Here is a 19,344-nt window from a genome sequence, read left to right as displayed (position 1 = left end):
AGGCCAGAAGGCCTGGATGGTGTCCAGCTACCAGTGCTGCCCACGTTGGAAGAGATCCCAACAGGGGGTTGTGCACCAAGCAGGAGAAAAGGTGGAAATACAGCCCTCCAAATGGCAAAAAAAAGGACAGAGCAGGTTCCCTGGTTGGATGGAAGCCGGTGAAAGCCGGAAACGACAGGCCTTAGTCACTCTGCAAGCCGGGAGAGCTGAACCTACCCTCTCCTCACCCGGGTGTGACTCAACCTTCAGCCTAACAATAGACACGCCAACCGGAGGAACAGTATCACCAGCAGGAAACACACTCCTTCCCCCAGCCAGCCACGCGAGATCAAAAGGGCAGCATTTGCTCGGGGATGAGGCTCTCTTGGAAGGCAGCAAAGGGAGAGGGGGACAAGGAAGCAAAAATGAAAACCATCAACGTAGAGAGGAAAGGAGAAGAGGACCATTACATCGAGGAGACCCACCACAGTGAGTCCTGTGAAACAAAGTGCAAACGCATTGATGAGCGGAGAGCTCGTTTGCTCTGTAGACCTTCACTCAAGTCATAATAATAAAAAAGTTTCAAACTTGCCACCTCTGGGCCGTTTGATGGAGCACAAGTCTTCTCTGACACACACGGAGCAGTGGGTGTTGGCGTTGACCCTACCATAAGTGTGTAACAGATGTCCTAACATTGTGCAAGCCCAGATGTGCCCCGAGTGCTATGTTGAGTCAGGGAAGGCTTCCTGGAGGAAGAGGTGTTTACTTGACTCTGAGGCATGAATAGAGGACCCATCGTACGCTTGGGAGATGGAAGGAGGTTGATGGTGAGAAAGCCACTTGGGGAAATCAAAAGCCTGGAGGAGTGAGGCGGGCTGAGAAGACGACTCTAGTTTGCAGGAAAACTCACACTCATTGCTGGTTAGTCCCGCCTCACAGCTGACCCTCCAATGGGTCTCTGAGACTGTAACTAGTGCACTGAGTTGTAAATACCACTGAGTTGGAACTGACTCGTAGCTGACCCTCCAGCAGGTTTTCAGAAGTTGTAAATCAGGCGGGAGGAGATTGCCCATCTCTCTCTCTCAGAACATCCATCTGGTGGATTCAAACAGCCTGCCTTTGGGTTGGCAGCTCAACGCCTTCCCCACAAGCCCACCAGAGCTCATGGAGAAAGCAACTAAAAAATGAAAGGAGAAGAAGGAGAGGGAAAGAGTGGGTTAAATTTTTTATCTCAAAAGGAAAATCTATAGGCAATGTAGAATGCTGCCACGTGCAGAAGATAATTATTATTTAGAGATATAATCATACGGAAGAGAGAAAGAGCTACAAGTGTTGAAAAGCTTTTCCAATAAGGAACAGAGTGGGATGGATGGCATTATCTTCAGTATAACCCCATGTGTACCATTTGATTATTATTTTTTTAAAGCCATGGGCGTATATTGATCTGATTAGGAAGGAAACTTTAATTGAAAATAATAAAAATAATGACCCACTCGCCCACTCCCACCCCTTATTAGTCTGTCTTTCCCCTCAGGGAGCATTGGGAATGTCCACAGATGGTTTTGTCTGTCCTAACTGGAGGCTCCACAATCCACACTCTTAATACCAGCAGTCAGGAAGTTAAAAGATGAATCGCATTGGGGAAAATCTGCTGTCATGAACCTCTCCAGAGTGCTGAAGAGCAACGATGTCAGTCTGAAGACTAAGGTGCATTCGATACAGTCCATGGTCTTTGCAATCACTTGTTATGCATCAGGAAGCTGGACAATGACTAAGGAGGATAGAAGGAGAATTGATGCCTTTGAGCTGTGGTGCTGGAGAAGAGTATTGAATATACCACGGACTGCTAAGAAAACGAACAGGTTCATCCTGGAGAGGGTTAAACCAGGCTGCTCCTTGGAGGCAAGGATTCTGAAGCTTCGTCTGACATACTTTGGACATGTTGCAAGGAGGGACTGGTCCTTGGAGAGGGACGTCATGCTTGAGAGGGTGGAGGGACAGCGCAGGAGAGGAAGACCCTCGATGAGATGGATTGATTCACTAACTGGGGTAATGGGGGTAGGTGTGTCAGAGACAATAAAATTGACACAGGACAGAGCAGGGTTTAGGGCTGTTGTACATAGGGTCACTATGAGTCGCAGGCAACTTGATGGCACATAACAACAACAACAACAACAACAACAACAACAAAGTAAAGTAGTATTTTAAAAAATATTCATAGCACCCAGTGAGTTAGGGAGGTTGGTGTGGCTCCTAGGTAGCTGTGTTGCTACGCCCCAAGGCTGTGTCTCTTTGAGAGTTCAAATCTCCCAGTGGTGCTGAGAAAGAGAGAGAGAGGGGCAGGGAGTAATCTCTTCCCATTTCAATTTATAGCCTCAAAAATTCACTAGAGGGTCTCTGGAAGTCTGAACTGACAGGAAGGCGGAGCAGTGGGAAGCGACCAAGGGCACTGTTCAACATGCCGGAACACCCAGCAATGTCTCAGCCACAAAGAGTTGCTGGGCGAGTTTTGGTGTTTGGGGTTTTTTTTCTACCAAGTTGGTTCCAACGCCTTAGGACACAGCCAGCGCTAGGGTCCATAATCAACACCCTTGAAAGTAACGTTCAAGATTCAGTGACGTGCTGTAAGTTGGATGCAAATCTGCTATCAAAGACCTCTTTTTTCCCCTTAATTTTTTCTTTTTAAAAATTTTATTGTATTACTTTTAATGAACATTTACAGAGATTTTGGATTTCCCTTCATTCATTGTTGCACTTAATTTTTTAAAAATTTTTCATTCATTTGGGGGAGGGCTGGGCAGCGAGAAAAGTGCAACAGTGAATGAATGGAAATCCAAAATCTCTGTAAATGTTCATTAAAATTATTAAATAAAATCTAAAAAAACCTTTTTCATTCATTCATTGTTGCACTTTTCTCCCTGCTCACCCAGTTTGTTCCTCTCTTTAGAAAGTAAAAGAAAAGTTCCCCCATTGTTATACAATCCCTTCCCTCCAGTCCACTCCACTATGCAACCTTCATTCTGGACTCCTGTCATGACAATAATACCTAATCACATATCCCTTTTAAACAGTTCTCTCCCTCATCTATTTCCATGTAATAATCATAATTTAATCCATCTTTCTCAGTCTCCTCCCAACCCCGATGTTAGTCCCATTTTACAACAGTGGCACTATGCAGTATTTGTCCTTTTGTGACTGAGATATTTCACTCAGCATAACGTCCTCCAGGGCGTTAATGCTCTCCAGGGCATTTTGTATAATATTTCACGAGTTCCTTGTTTTTCAATGCAGCATAGTATTCCATTGTGTGAATATACCACAGCGTCTCTATCCATTCGTTTGTTGATGGGCACTCGGGTTGTTTCCAACTCTTTGCTGTTGTGAACAAAGCCGCGATGCACATGGGTGTGCATCATCAAGGACCTCTTTAAAGAGCCACAGAGCAAACCGGAGACTTCAAAGGGGAAGATGCACCTGCCCAGAGCCGGAGCCGTGGTCATTCAGTGGCTTCACGTGCATGTGAGAGTTGGACCACGAATAAGGAAGACTGAAGGAGAAAGGATGTGTTTCGATTACAGCGTTAGTGAAGAATATTTAATATACCGTGGTCTGCTAAAAGAACAAACAAATCTGTCTGGGAGGAAATGCAGCTGGAGCGCTCCTTGGAGAGAGAGAGAGAGAGAGAGAGAGAGAGAGAGAGAGAGAGAGATCTCCTTCACCTCACATTCTCTGTGTATACCATCAAGAAGTGGCGAGTTCTTCGAGAAGGACATCGTGCTTGGTAGAGCGGAGGGTCCGTGGAAGAGAGGAAGCCCCTCAAGAAGGTGGGTTGACACAGTGACTGGAGCACAGAAACCTGTGAGGATGGCACAGGATCGAGCAGGGAATCCTTTTGAGGGTCAGCATCAATTGGGAGTTCATTTACTCATGTCTAAGTGGCTTTCTTGGGCTCTCGGCTCCGGGCGGGCCATCACAGCCCTCTGCCCAGGGGGCAGGCTGTCTTCAGCCCTCAGCTCGGGGCGAGCCGTCATGGCCCTCAGGGTGAGCTCCTCAGGCCCCAGACTGTGCCATCTGACCCTTGGATGGGGGGGAAAATGCCTAGGGTATCCAGAGAATTTTATCTAGGCTACTTTCTGTCACCCTCTCCCCCAGTAAACCTGAAAGCAACACCCCCAAAGCCCTTCTATTTGTAACTCACAAGTTCGTTCTCTCTAGGTTTGCTCCCTTTCCTGTAGGTAACCTTAACACTGAGTTTTACTTCAGAATTGACCCTGAACCCAGTGCCAGTGACAAAAAGAAAATACAACTGCCAGCTAAGGAAGCAAAGGAGGATGGAGCCTCTGGGTTTAACCAGCCATCCCCATTGGACCCACCTGGGAAAACACTTTGCAGTTCAGAGGGGAGCAAATGACAGGAAAATATCTTCTAACAGAACAAGAAGACAAGCAACTTTAACCCAAGACCACTAGTAAGGTGATAAAGTGTCCTCCCTTTCCCCCTTCACATCAACGCCCCTGTTCAGCATGAAGAAGCCAGAGAGTCTGCATCCAGTTCCCAAATCAATAAGACAGCTGGTTTAATTGCCATTGCAAAATGCTCACCATTCCTCTGTAGCATCTGGTCCCCACTCGATCCTTTTCATTTCCTTCACCTGCTCCCCCCACCAACCAAATTGTGCAGCTCTGCAACCGCATCCCTGCCCATCCTCACCCTTCTGCCCCCAACCCTCACCTCCTTGTACCCCATTATGTTTTTCCCAATAAAATAAAAAAAATATGTCTAAGTAGCTGATTGACAGCATCAGGATGGATGATGAAGAGATTGAGATTGTTGACAGCTTCAGTTTGCTTGTCTCCACAGTCCAACACTCTTGGTACCAGCAGCCAGGGAAATTAAAAGATTAATTACATTGGGAAAGTCTGCTATCAGAGACCTCTCTAAAGCACTAAAGAACAATGATGTCAGCCTGGAGACTAAGGTGCACCTGATCCAGGCCATGGTCTTTGCAATCACTTACTATGCATCAGAGAGCTGGACAACGACTAGGGATGATAGAAGGAGAATTGATGCCTTTGAGCTGTGGTGCTGGAGAAGAGTGTTGAATATACCATGGACTTCTAGGAGAACAAACAGGTTCATCCTGGAGAGGGTGAGACCGGGCTCCTTCTTGGAGGCAAGGATTCTGGGGCTTCATCTGACATACTTTGGACATGTTGCAAGGAGGGACCAGTCCTTGGAGAGGGACATCATATTTGGGAGGGTGGAGGGATAGCACAAGAGAGGAAGATCCTCTAGGAGGTGGATTGACTCAGTGGCTGGGGTAATGGGGGTGGGTGTGTTGGAGACAGTGAGATTGACACAGGACAGAGCCAAGTTTAGGGCTGTTGTACATAGATAGGGTCGCTATGAGTCGCAGGAGAATCGACAGCACATAACAACAACAAGAGCTTCATAAGCTTCTCATCTCCCCAGCAGTCTGAACCCATCAGGGGCTGCGAGGGAGGAAGGTGAAACAGTCTGTTTGTGTGAAGATTCACAGCCTTGGAAAGTCATTGTGACAGCTCTTCTCTGTCCTGTAAGGTCACCGTGAATAAGTCTCAGTGGCAAGTTGACCCCTTTGCTTGTTCCTCTTGGGGCTGGTAGGGCTTTGCTTCGGAACCAGGGGCCATCAGAAAGCCTTTCCCAAACTTCACGCCCCAATGGACATGGTGGGAATGAAGTGAACTGACCTAAAGCGGTTCTGCTAGAAACCTGAGAGGCTGAGGGCACGGAGTTGTAGCTACTTCCGGCAGTAACAATGAGGGAATCCTAGGTGTGAGATTGCGCTTGCTGGTTTCAGGAGAGAGATGCTTTTCCAGTACAAATGTGTTGAGTTAAACGCCTCAGAAGAAGCTTCACCTCCTCTTGGCCGCTGCCCTCCTCCCCAAGGGGTTACTTCAACCCCAGCTTTGAATGAGCGACTTGGGGGTCAATGAACAAACATCTTTCCCACCCACCCCCATTTCTTTCTTTTCCCACTCTCTCCCAGTGAATGTCTGCAACACACATTGTTTTTCCAATCACCACTTCACACACTTTCTTTTTGTATCTTTTTTAATTATTCATTTAAAAGAAAGTTTACAGAGACTTTGGGTTTCCATTCATTCATTGTTGCACTTTTCTCGCTGCCCACCCTCTCCCTCCCCAGTTCGCTCTTATCTTTGAAAAGTAAAATTATTTCGTTGTTATGCAATCCCTCCCCCCAAGTCCACTCCACTATGCAGCCTTCCTTCTGGACTCCTGTCATGACAATAATACCTAATCACAGATCCCTTTTAAACAGTCTCTTCCTCATCTGTGTCAATGCAGTAAATATAATTTATTCCATCTTTCTCAGTCTCCTCCCAACCCCAATGCCAGTCCCGTTTTACAACAGTGGCAGTAGTCAGTATTTGTCCTTTTGTGACTGAGATATTTCACTCAGCATCATGTCCTCCAGGGTCACCCATTTTGAATAATATTGCATGAGTTCCTTGTTTTTCAATGCAGCGTGGCATTCCATTGCGTGAATATACCACAGCTTCTCTATCCATTCTTTTGTTGATGGATACTGGGGTTGTTCCATCTCTTTGCTAATGTGAACAAAGCCATGATAAACATGGGTGTGCATATATCTGCTTGGGTGGCGGTTATGGTTTCTTTGGGGTCACTTCACACACTTTTAAAACAGCTTTATGTTGTGATTTGCATGCAAGTTGACAGAGCTAATGGCTTCTCCAGTCAATGATTCGTGCAAACTTTGTTTCCTGAGATTGATGTGAAGGCTCTCTCCCCAAGGCCTCCCTCTCTTGGGTTCTTCCATCCACGCTGCTGTCTTACCTTTCCTGCATTCTGGCCTCTGTCCTTGGGCAAATGCTGTCCTTGGGAATTCTCACACGGTTCAAAGTTCTGAGGAGCATCTCCCCGGAAGTGCTGGTAACCTCAAGTCCTGCCTGTCGTTGGCAATGGAGCCATAGGGTGAGTTTTGTTATAAGCTTACCTGGTTATTCAGATCATAGTTTCAAGACACCGTCCACAGCGTCACCATAATTTATACTCCACTTGGAGGCAAGAGTCTTAAGCATGGACTTCCCACCCCCCGCCCATGATTCTGAGTTTTGCTCCACGTTTTTCTCCCATTCTTCCCAGGATCCTCTGTGACGGCTCCTTTCCACGCAGTCAGCAGAGGTGGCAGCCAGGTACCAGCTGGTTCTCCTGGGTCCTGGGGGATGAGGGTGGCATGGCCCATTCTTCGTGTGAGCGATTCATCTTTGATTTTCTTCCCTCTTCTTGGCTCCAGACAGGGAGAGATCTAGAGTTCACCTGTGAGCCTGGGCCTTCACCTCTCTTCATCAAGAATACAGGGCTGTGGCACCCCTCTGAGTCCTGGGGACGTGTCACCTTCCACAGGGGTCCAAGGCTGCCTGTTGTCATGGGAAGGGAGTGTCCATCTTGCTCTCACAGAAACGCTGGTGGATTTGAACTGCCAGACGTGCTCGTCCTTTGGGCTAACAGTGCAATTCCCTACGGACTATGCCATCAGAGCTCCCCTCCTGGTGACATAGTCTGTAACTTATCTTGCTACTAACGTTGATGGTTCGAATCCCTTAGGTGCTAAGAAAGAAAAAGCATCTCCTTCCACAAAGATGACAGCCTCCGATACCCGACGGAGGGTCCCCACGAATCTGTATCAATTCACTGACAGTGGGACAGTGCAGCATGCACACTTCCACACCCAAGGTCAAGGTCACGGACAGTTCTTCGCCTCTGACAAACACCCAGAGGAAGACACAGTCCAGAAATGATAACAGGCAAATTCCTCTCCCATCAATTCTCGACTCCGTCGTAACCAAGAACGACGGAATCTGAAAGAGCAGAAAGTGGGTTGTGGTTTTTTTGGTTGTTTTTTTTTTTTGTCCAAGGTCAGGTGGTGGATGAAGGAGATTGCAACTCGACAGTAACCCGACCTTCAGGTCTCGGTTCTCCACCTGAACTTGACCTGAACTTGGGTGGTGAGTCCTGCCTGCTTCTCCCCAGCTAGTTCTGGAACTTACAGCTCTGTTCTTTCCCAAACTTCCATCCTTCCCTTCCGCCCTCGCCCCAGACAGGTGCCTTTCAAAATTGCTTCCACTTAAACGTTTGTTTCCCCCCCCCCCATTCCTCTCTCACTACCATCTTAACTGGGAGAAGAAAACTCTACTCCTTCTCCTCCATTAGGTTTGAGTAGGGGGTAAGAACAAGAAGAAAAGAAAAAAAATTGTTGGTGAAACTACCAAAAAAAAAAATTACTAATCTTTTGAAGGAGGGGGCCGAGCTTTGCCCTTGGCGTTCCCGCCAGGAAGAACCAAAAGTGGTGGAGGTTTCCTTTGGATTTTGGGAAAGGGGCGCGTGGTCCTGGGGTCCCTCTTTTGGAAAAGGCCCTCCCCTCATTTCCGGCCGCCACTGCCAGCCTCGGCTGGGCGCCTGGATCCCGTTGCTATGACGACAGGAAGAGGCGGTGGCGGCTGCAAGCGATGCTGAGGAGATGGAGGCTAGTGGGGGTGGGGGTGGTGGCTTTGAAATGGGGGTTGGGGTAGGGAACAGGGGCTGGGGGTGTGCGAGGGGGAAGGGGCCGGGGTGCCCTTTATCCCTGACCCCCCCTGATTCATCCCAGCCTGGCCCCCTTTCCGTTATCCTTCTCCACCACAACCTCGCAGCCTGGATCTCTGTCTCTTCCAGCCTCAGTCTCTCTCCATCTGTGCCTCTCGTGGGTCTCCCCTTTTCTGCTACAATCTGGCTCTTCGTCTCCAGGCACCTCCTGCCACCCAGACCCTTCTCCCCCAAACCCCTTCCCAACCTTTACTCTCTGGTTTCCCCCCTCTTTCCCTCCACCTCTCTCTCTTTCTCAAGCAGCCCCATCTCCACAAGACCCTGTCCACTTGTCCCCCAATTCCTCCCTCCTCTTCCTCAGTCTCCCCTTCCTCACCCCTCTCCCCCCATCCTCTCTGTCTGTCTGTCTCTCCCCATCTGTCTCTCCTCCCCCTTCTCTGACTGACTCTCCCCCTCTTTTTTCCTTCTGTTAACCAGATCCTGAACACCCCCACCCTCTCCTCTCCCCCCATCCCCCCAGTCTCTTAGACTCCCTCTCTCTGAGTCTCTGCCCTCTGTGTATTTCTTTCTCTGTGTGTGTGTGTGTGTGTGTGTGTGTCTGTGTGTCCAACTTCACTGGGCTCTCAGTCACTGCCTCTCCCAAATTTCTACCCCCCATTTCTTCTTCCTAGTCTTGGGTCTTTCTCTTGCTCCGAACCTCCCCCTCCCTCTCTCGATCCCTCTCTTTTCCCTCCGCTTCCTCCTGCCACTCAGACCCTGCCCCCCCATCCTATCCCTTCCCCCTCGCCCAGCGCCTCTCCGTGGCTCCCCCATTCCTCAGCGTCTCCCCTCCCCCTCCCTCCCTCCTCCCTCCCTCGTCCTCCGGAGCCGCACTTTACCCAGCGACACAAGAACCAAATTGTCTCCTCACCTTTCCCCCCCCTTATCCCGACCCCCCCACTCCCTTGGGACCAGGGCTCAGAGCCACCCCCCAACTCCCCCTTCCACCTCGACACCCCCGTTCCGCGTCCGCCTCCTCATCACCGCCCCCCCAACCAGGTCGGACGCCTGGGTCCCTTGCTGCTGGGGGAGGGGGCGCAGCGAGAATACTGGGGGCCAGGAAGGTGTTTCTAGGGGGGGTGCTGACGGGGGGGCTCATCCTCCCCCTCCCAGTGCTTCGGAGATTTGACCTATCATTAACAGAGGTGAGAGAGACCTTTTTCTTCATCGGAGGTGGGTGGATGTAGGACTGTAGGGTTCCGTGGCCCCCCCTAACCTGGGGGGACGCTTCTGAGCCTCTCTTGGTCCCTTTCAGAGGGAGAGGGGAAGGCCATCCCCCTTCTCCACGTCCGGATGCTTTAGAATGGGGGTCCCCTGTTCCCTCTTGCTCCACTGCGGACAGGCGGGCTTGGAGAGTCCCCCTCGAGATAACGGATAGCCCCCCAATTCAACAAGCTGCAAAGATACTCAATTTGATTGATGGCGAATTCCCCTCGCTTCATTTCCCCCTTCCCCAGTCTAGCCTAGGGCGTAAGGGGCCCAGGGAGGGTAGGGGGGTGCATCTGGGGGTCCCATGCTCACCCCGATGGGAACAGCTATGTGCTAGGACAGTGGAGGTGAGGGTGCCGGTGAAGAGGGTGCACAGAGTGGGAGAAGCGGGTGGGAGACACACAGAGACAGAAACTCAGCTTTTGGACAGGAGAGAGGAAGGAGTCCTGGGGGGTAGTGGTGAGCCAGGCTGGGGGCTTCTCAGGGTCCTGAGTGTCCAGGAGCCCTGAGCCCTTCAGTCATGGGGTGCCCAGGGGGTCTGTGGGGAGGTGGGAAGTGAAGGCAACATGTGGGGCAATTGGGCCCCGTTGCCATGGAGACACCCTCAAAGACAGCCCCCCAAGACAGCCCCACGCAGGGCCAACTGATTTGGAGGGGTGTGCAGAGACAGGGATGAACCTGGAGAGTCCAAGGTCACCCTGGGCTGGAACCTAGAATTCTCCCTTCCTCCTCCGCCTTGATGGTTTCTGAACCCTTAACTCCAGGGGGGCTTTGGGGGAAGAAGAGTGAGAAAGAGTGGTGTCAGCCGTGGGACAGGAGAATGGAGGGGCCACTGGGGCAAGGGGGAAGACGGGATTGGGGGTGTGGTGATGGGCTTCCCCCCCAAGAGGACATGAATGAACCAGAGAGGAGGGGGGGACAGCAGAGTAAGGCATGATCCCTCGTTGGGAAGAGAGTTGTAGCGTTTCTGCGAGGGGCACAATCCGTCGCCTTCCTTTTCCACTTTTGAAGGATGTTAGCCGTTGTTACAGTGATCGTTCCGGCACAGATGAAATAGTTGGGGGGGGGGCCTGGGGACACAAGTGGGGGCGTTCCGAGGAAGGAAGTCCGTGGGGGCCATTAAGGGGGTTTTCCTGAGAAGAGACGCTGAGAGTTGGGTGGGCGGACGAAGTGGTAAGAGTAAAGGAATTCTTTCTGATGTAAGAAGAGGGCTGGGTCGGCTCCACGATCCTTCGATCCGGAGGAGCTGGGGGGAGACAGACAGGAGCTGTGGTCTCGGGGGACACAGGAGCTGCTGGGGAGCTGATAACTTAGAGGTCGAGCCACCAGCCTCTCGACCAGAGAAGGTTCTTGTCATGATGTGCTGCTTTTTTGAACCATTGGGGAGGTTTTACTCTGGCATGACTGGGATGGTTGGGGTTCGGGGTGAAGGAGAGGGTCTGGGCCAGCTGGGGCCTGGCAGAAGGGCAGTGAAAGAGGTAATGGTGGTGGGGAGGTGAGCCTGCAGGCATGTTCTCGGACAGAAGCGGGAGCTCAGGTCAGAGAAGGGAAGATTTCTGCGTGCACAGGAGTTGGGGGTCTGCAGGGCAGGTGCGTAAGGAGAAGGGTTGCCTCGCAGCCACGAAGGACTTCTTTTCCTCATAGAGAAGAAAAGTGCTGTCGAGTTTGTGCAAGTTTCAGAAGCAGCGAGTGGGGTTCCATTTGGGAGGTTCCTTAAACCATGAAGAAGAATGAGAGTTTTTCCCTTGAGCAGAAGACATGATTGAGGAAGGGGGCTAGATAGTGAGAGAGGGGACAGTGGGGGCCCCCCAGAGGATGTGGCGGAACCAGAGTCCTTCCTGTAAACCAGAGGCTCGAACGTCTGTGAGTTCAGATTCCCTGGGCAGAAGCTGCTTGCAAGAGCCCTTATGTCAAGGAGGGTTAAAAGTGCTGGGCTGCTTTGGCAAAAGGTCAGCGGTTCGAACCCACCAGGGAGCATGCCCAGACAAGCAGCTTCTGTAACGAGGTCCCTTGGGAACCCAATGCAGGGACAGCCAGTTCTAGACGGCCCTGCGGGTTTTCAATGAGCCGGAATCCGACTCCAGGGCCGCAGGTCCGGTTTGGGGGAGCTTTTAAGAACCCTCTATTGTTCAGGCCACACACTCTGGAGCAATAAAATCAGCATTTCTCAGACAGGACCCAGACTTGAGGGTTTCTGAGTCACTCCATTCAGAGTCTGATACGCTGCAGGATATCAGCTGGACTCATGGTAGAGAAATCTGCTCCAGGGGGATTTTTTAAAAGAAGGGGAGTGTCAGGCCTTCCTTCCGACGTACTTCTGGGTGCATTTGAACTTCCAGCCTTTTCATAAGCAGCCGAGCATGTGAACAATTTGCACTAAGCAGGCTGGGGTGGGAGCCAGTGTTTTTAAAAGTCGCTGGGTAATGCCAAACTTCAGCAGTGAGGCTTGAGAGGGTGGGGGACAGGGTCCCCTCAAGCTGGAAGTCAGCGAGTGTGTTGTATTGCTACGTTCTGTGGGTCCGTCCCGGCCAGTACCAACCGCACATGATGTTCCCCAGACTCATTGTGCAGGAGCAGATGGCCACCTCTCTCTCTCTCTGAGTCACCAGATGGGTTTGAACTGCCAACCTTTCCGTTAGCAGGCGAACGTGTAACCGTTATGTTCTGAACCTCTTCCCTGGTGACAGTTGCTCTGAGAGAATGAGGGTCGGTTCCTAAGGGGGTTCTCTCTTTGCTTTCCAGCTGAGGAGAGGGGGAGTTTTCCTCTCTCCCCAAGTGGAAGTCAGAGGACCCCCCTGTACAGAGTTTAAAAAAACCTTCAGCTCCCTCAACCTGGGGCCTCAGCCAGCTCCCAGCGGACCCCACAGTGGGCCCCTGGAGGCTGTAAACGGCTAAAAAGGTGCTGACCTTTTAGCAGTTGGAACCCACCAGCTGTCCGTGGGAGAGCAGGGAGGCAGTGAGCTCTGGAGGACCTGCAGTCTGGGGGCTCTGCGGGGTGGGGTGGGGTCAGCGTGAGGGTCAGCGTGAGTCACACTCTGTCGCTGATTGCAATGGGTGGGAGTGGAGACACCGGTGGAGAAATCGTAAAGGAAACGGTAGGAGACAGGTAGGAACACGCCCCCAGGCCTCCTTCCCTACTCTTGGGGAGAAGGGGCACCTCCCAACACTACTCTTGCTCATACTTCTTCCCCACCAAGTCCCCCAAAGCTAAGAGCCCCCTCACCCCGAAACCTTCAAGGAGGCAGAGGAGGAAAAGAATTCTGGGTTCCAGCCTTGGGTGGCCACGACCTCCTTCCTCACTGACCCCACAGACAGTAGGGTGGGAGCTCGTGGAAGTCCTGTCCCCCAGTGGAGAAGCTGGGGGTACACTGTGTTGGGGGGGTGGGTTCCTACTCTGAGACAAAGTCTGGAGAGTCAGGACCCTGGCTTTTCTTAGAGCGGATGGTGTAGTGAGTGAAGAGGTGGGAATGCTTGGGGGAAAGAGACGATGAGGTATGGGGTCACCTTTTGGGGTTTTTTTGGGTGGCGGGTGGAGTGAGATGGGTTTCCCAGGAGAGAGAGGGCGTTGTGGTCCAGAGTAGACTAAGAAGAGCGTTGTCTTGTAAGAGCAGGCATCCTGGGAGGCCACCAGAGGATGGTTGTGCTTGTGTGTTGTTGAGTGGTCCCCAGCTGAGATTCCTGGGGGGTTTGCAGGGGCGGTTAGGGGATGGGAGGAAGTTGCCCATCCTTCTGCGGAGCAGCTGGTGGATTCGAACCTCCTGCCTTCGGTTTGGCAGTGCAGCTCCTTACCACTAGGCCATCAGAACTCCCTCTCCTAGGATGACTGGGGGACTCTTTGTAAACAGAGGAGAGAAGTTGGGGGACAGTTATCTAGAGAAAGGGGGGGCCTGGAACCAGAGCAGAAGTTCTTTGGACCAAGGAATCAGGGTGAGGGGGGCGGTGCTGGGGAGGGGAGCTCGAACCCCTCCTGGGTCTGGCCTAACCCCTTCATCTCACTCCCTGCTCCCCACCAGCCGGAGACCATGGCCGCCCTCTGACCCCCTCCCCGGCCGCAGTCGCCTCCTCCTCGCCGCCCCCTCCCCAGCCCCGCCGGCCCCAGGCCCCCCCACTTCTGCCTGCGCTGTGACCCCCCCCAGCCGCCGGCACGGCCCCGCCCCCGCTACCCCGGTGGTGGCCCACGGCCCCCCGGCTGCCCGTGGTCAAACTGGAGTCACTGAAGCGCTGGAACGAGGAGCGGGGGCTGTGGTGTGAGAAGGGGGTGCAGGTGCTGCTGACCACCGTGGGCGCCTTCGCGGCCTTCGGCCTCATGACCATCGCCATCAGCACCGACTACTGGCTCTACACGCGCGCTTTCATCTGCAACACCACCAACCTCACGGCGGGCGACGACGGGCCCCAGCACCGCGGCCCGGGGGGCTCCTCCGAGAAGAAGGACCCGGGAGGGCTCACGCACTCGGGCCTCTGGAGGATCTGCTGCCTGGAAGGTAGGGACGAGGGGCGCCTCTCTCTGCTCCTGGGGGCGGACAGGGCTCTGCCCTGCTTCCTGGGGTCCAGGGCGCACGGGCGCCGGCTCAGATCTCGGGCGCGCAGACCTCGATGGTAATTGACCCCGCCTTCTTCCCAATGCGTCCTGGCCTCTGACCCCGCCCACACCCCATCTGTCTTCCCCGCTAGCCACGCTCTCTATCCTGGTCCTCTTGCTGCGACACCCCCTGCCCTTCACGCCCCAATCTTTCTCCCTGAACCCTGGCCTCCCTTCCTGAGATTCTCTGCCGCAGAGCCCCCCCCCCCAAGTCACACCAACACCTCTTGTGACCCTGTCTCTGCTCTGTGCATCTTGGTCTTGGCCTGCTCCCTACACCCTCCCCTTCAGAGCCCACCAAGCCTTCCTCCCTCCTCCCTCCTCCTCCTTCTTGTCTGGACCCCGATTTTCTTCCTATGTCCTCTCCCCCAGAGCCCCCCACTCACCCCCTAAGCCCCTCTCTTCCTCTCCCTCCACTCTGTCTCCTGTGTCATCTGTCCCCCTGTGTGACCCCCATCCACACCCTCTCCCTAGTCTCTCTGCTCATGGAGGGGCCCTATCACTTTCTCTTCCTTTCATTCGCCCCCTCCCCAGCTGGTCCACCCCCTAAATACCTCTCAGCCAGGCTTTGCTAGCCTTGGGCTTCCGATTGCCTCAGAGTGAGGCACCCTGGTGGTGCAGTGAATAAGCACTTGGCTGAAAAAGGTCAGTGGCTGGGACTCACCAGCCGCGCTGCAGGACCCTGTCGTGGCAGCCTGCTTTCACAAAGATTAAAAAAATCTTAAAAAACTACCTGGTACCTGACAGCTCGGAAGGAGACTGACTACCTGCCTTCCTCTCTCGGAGCTGCTGGTGGCTTTGAAAGCACCAGAGCTCCAGTTCCATAAAGAGCTCGGCCTCAGAAGCCCTCCAGGGCAGCTCTCCTAAGTCCTCCAGGGTCCCCGTGCTCTGCTCCATGCAGCCCAATCACATCACCTGCTCCCCCTCTGTGCTTTGCTTCATGTGTCTTTCTGTATTATTAGGGAAGCTATTTTTTATTTTTATTTTTTAAATATTATTATTAATTTTAATGAATGTTTACAGAGACTTTGGATTTCCATTCATTCATTGTTGCACTTTTCTCCCTGCCCAACCTGCCCTCCACTTCACTCTTCTCTTTGAAAAGTAAAAGAAAAACTCTTTCATTGTTATACAATCCCTCTCCCCAAGTCCATTCCACTAGGCAACCTTCGTTTTGAAAAGTAAAAGAAAAATTCTTTCAATGCTATATAATCCCTCCCCGCAAGTCCACTTCACTGTGCAGCCTTCATTCCGGACTCCTGTCGTGACAAGAATACCTAATCACATATCCCTTTTAAACAGTTCTCTCCCTCATCTGTTTCAATGCAGTGTACATAATTTATCCTATCTTTCTCAGTCTCCCCCCAACCCCGATGTCAGTCCCGTTTTACAACAGTGTCACTATGCAGTATTTGTCCTTTCGTGACTGAGATATTTCACTCAGCATAATGTCCTCCAGGGTCACTCATTTTTAATAATATTGCATGAGTTCCTTCTTTTTCAATGCAGTGTAGTATTCCATTGTGTGAATATACCACAGCTTCTCTATCCATTCGTTTGTTTATGGGCACTTGGGTTGTTTCCAGCTCTTTGCTATTGTGAACAAAGCCGCGATGAACATGGGTGTACACGGTAGGGAAGCTTTGTCTCACATTCTCTGGGCACGATACTAGGAGAGGTTCTTCCTTGGAAAGGGGGCACCATGCTTGGAAAGGTGGAGGGTCAGTGATGGACAGAATGACCCTCAACCAGGTGGACTGACACAGTGACTGCAACAATGGGCTCAAGTGTGTCAGAGATTGTGAGGACGGCACAGCTTAGGACGGCGTTCAGATCTGCTGTTGACAGTGGGTCATCCTTGACTCAATGGCACCCAGTGTAACAGAAGCTCAGTGTCTCCGTGACTATTGTGCCTTTCTTTTGTGGACCATTGATTCCACCTTAACCGATGCCTTTGAACTGTGGTGGTTGGCAAAGGACGTTGAATGTCTGTCCCATGGACTACTAAAAGAGCAAACAAGTCCGCCAACCACGACGCTCCAAAGACGCAAAGGTGGTGGGATTTCATCTTACATGCTTTCAGCATGTTGTCAGGGGGCGCTCATCCTTGGGAAAGGACATCATGCTGGAAAGTTAGAGTCAGCAAAAGAAGGAGACGCTTAATGAGACGGACAGACATGGTGACAGAAACCATGGATTCAGGCACAAAGGAGATGGTAAGGATGACACAGGACAGGACTAGATTTTTTTTTAATGCAACATATTTTTTTTACAGCATATTCTTTCCATTTAATTCCTCCCCCCCCTGCCCCATTCATTGTAGTCAAGGATTCTGAAGCTTCGTCTGACACACTTTGGACATGTTGCAAGGAGGGACCAGTCCTTGGAGAGGGTCATCGTGCTTGGGGGGGTGAAGGGACAGTGCAGGAGAGGAAGACCCTCGATGAGATGAATTGATTCAGTGACTGGGGTTATGGGTATAGGTGTGTCAGAGACAGTGTGATTGGCACAGGATAGAGCAGGGTTTAGGGCTGTTGTACACAGGGTCGCAATGAGTCGCAGGTGACTCGACAACACGTAGCAACAACATTCATTCATTGTTTCACAAGGGCTTGATTTTGATCTGTTGTTTGTAAGGTCACTCAGAGTCGAGTTAACTCGGTAATGCCTACCAGCAATGGGAAGGCAAACAGCCTAAGTGTTCTGGAACTGGAGGGTGGACTGTTCAGTGCTATTCAGATCCACCCAGGAGGGATTCGGGAGGAAAAACTGGTCATCCATCCACTTCTGTAACACTGTTGTGTTTGGTGGAGCCGATTCTGACTCAGATCCACTCAGAAACTCAACTCATCCCCGTCAAGTCAGAGTCGACTGACCACAGAGTCAACTCTAGTTCTCCGAGGCTGTAAATCACACGAGGCTGGGGGGACTTGATCATCTTTCTCCAGAGCTGCTGGTAGTTTTGAACCCCCAGTGAGGCTAGCCTTTCGGAACTCACTCCAGTCTCCACCTGACAGAGCAGACCTGCCCCAAAGGGTTTCCCAGGCTGTGGTCTCACACAGGCCTGTGCCCTTCAGAGCCTGCAGCAGTTGAAACTGCCTACTTCCAGTTAGCTGATAAGCACTTAATTGGTATGCTCTCATTACCACTTCTTGCAAGATTGTGTTGTTATGTACCATCGAGACTGAACTGATGCATAGCTGACCTTCGAGTGGTTTTCAGAAGCAGGAAGTCACACAGGAGGAGACTGCCCATTTTTACCACAGAGCGGAGGGTGGATTCGAACCACATGCCTTTGGGTTGGCAGTGCAGCTCCTTAGCAGGAGGCCACCAGAGCTCACTGGGATGGGAACCACTGGGAAGCCCGTGGAGGGCCAGGTCTCTGCACACAGCAGTCTCTGGGTCAGAGTGAACTCAGTGACAATATAGCCACCTCTCACCCCAACCATCCTGAATCCTTGACGCTCTTCACCTCTCGACCCTCCTCATGTCTCCACCCTCCTCACCTCTCCACCTGCCTCACCTCCTGACTGTCCTCACCTCTCCAACCTCCTCCCACCTCCCTCACCTCTCCACCCTCCTCACATCCCAACTCTCCTCACCTCCTGTCCCTCCTCACCTCCAACCCTCCTCACCTCCTGACCCTCTTCACCTCTCCACCTTCTTCACCTCCTGTCCCTCCTCACCTCTCCACCCTCCTCACCTCCTGTCCCTCCTCACCTTCCTACCCTCTTCACTTCCTGACCTGACTCTCCTCTCCACCTGCCTCACCTCCCAACCCTCCTCACCTCTCCACCCTCCTCACCTCCTGTCCCTCCTCACCTCCCTACCCTCTTCACTTCCTGACCTGACTCTCCTCTCCACCTGCCTCACCTCCCAACCCTCCTCTCCTCTCCACCCTCCTCCCACCTTCCTCACCTCTCCACCCTCCTCACCTCCTGACCCTCCTCACCTCCCAACCCTCCTCACCTCTCACTTCTTTTCTCTTCAGACATGCAGTTGCTCACAGAGGTCTGTGTCCAGCAGTGTCCAGTGAGCCCACCGGTGCCCCAGTTGCCCGACAGCATGTGTCCTCTCAGTGTTGCTGGACCCCTACAACACTTGAAGCTTCCCCCCAATACTCTTGCACACTCACTAAAATCCTCAACCCTACCCAAACTCGCTGTTCTCTCTTCTTGGTACTGACTCATTAGTACCCTACAGGGCAGAGGAGAACCCGCCCCTAAGGGTAATTTTCCCCCTCATCAGTCTCCCTTCAGAGCAGTGAGTGGCTTTGAACGGACAACCTTTGCATTATCAACTGAATGCTTTGACTGTTGGGCTCCCGGGCTCCCTCAATAGACTACACTAGAGTGAAACATAACTTCTTTCTAACGCTGCAGTTGTTGTGTGCCCCTGGGTTGGAGGCGGCTGCCAGCTCCGTCCTCCAGCGAGATTTCAGAGCCTGGGAGGAGGCTGCCCTCTTTACTCCCAACGAGTGTCAGGTGGATTTGAACCATGAGCACTGAGGTTGGAGGCACCTCACCTGACCTGTACGCCACCAGAGACCATTTCATGCAGTAAGAAAGCAAGATAATCAGTGTGGTCTCCTTCATTGTGACATTCACCTCCCTAAGGTGGTCTAGAAACCTGAGCCACAGGGTCTCCAAGGTGTCCCTGCCACCTCCCCCCTTCTCCAAGCAGCTCTTCCCTGCTGCCCCTTCTCCACACCTCCTTCACAGCTCTCCCTTCTTACCTCTCTCTGCTCCTGCCTGCAGCCTTCAGCCCCCCTCTGTGTGTTGGGGTGTCTTTATGTCCCCCACCCTCTCTCCATCCTCTTGGACCCTCCTGCCATGTCAGCCCTCCCTCTCTCTGTGTTAGGGTGTCTGTCTGTCCCCCACCCTCTGCCTCCTGTCCTCTTGGACCCTCCTGCTGTGTCAGCCCTCCCT

At 52.3% G+C, this 19,344-nt stretch overlaps 1 protein-coding gene across 1 annotated transcript in view; it reads left to right on the top strand.

Annotated features, from left to right (window-relative positions):
* Window positions 1-353: 353 nt before the first annotated feature.
* The window catches only part of CACNG8 (calcium channel, voltage-dependent, gamma subunit 8), a 49,322-nt gene continuing 30,331 nt past the window's right edge, over window positions 354-19,344 (top strand). The window contains exons 1-2 of the mRNA XM_006897379.1: window positions 354-468; window positions 13,971-14,318. Of these exons, the coding sequence (XP_006897441.1) occupies window positions 354-468; window positions 13,971-14,318 (463 nt within the window). The remainder of the gene's footprint in view (window positions 469-13,970; window positions 14,319-19,344) is intronic.

Source organism: Elephantulus edwardii, unplaced genomic scaffold (genome assembly GCF_000299155.1).
Source record: "Elephantulus edwardii isolate Elephantulus edwardi_28Jun2011 unplaced genomic scaffold, EleEdw1.0 scaffold00208, whole genome shotgun sequence".
In the NCBI taxonomy this organism is placed as follows: Eukaryota; Metazoa; Chordata; class Mammalia; order Macroscelidea; family Macroscelididae; genus Elephantulus; species Elephantulus edwardii.
Note: the sequence above shows the minus strand (reverse complement) of the source record. Positions and strands in the feature narration are given on the sequence as shown.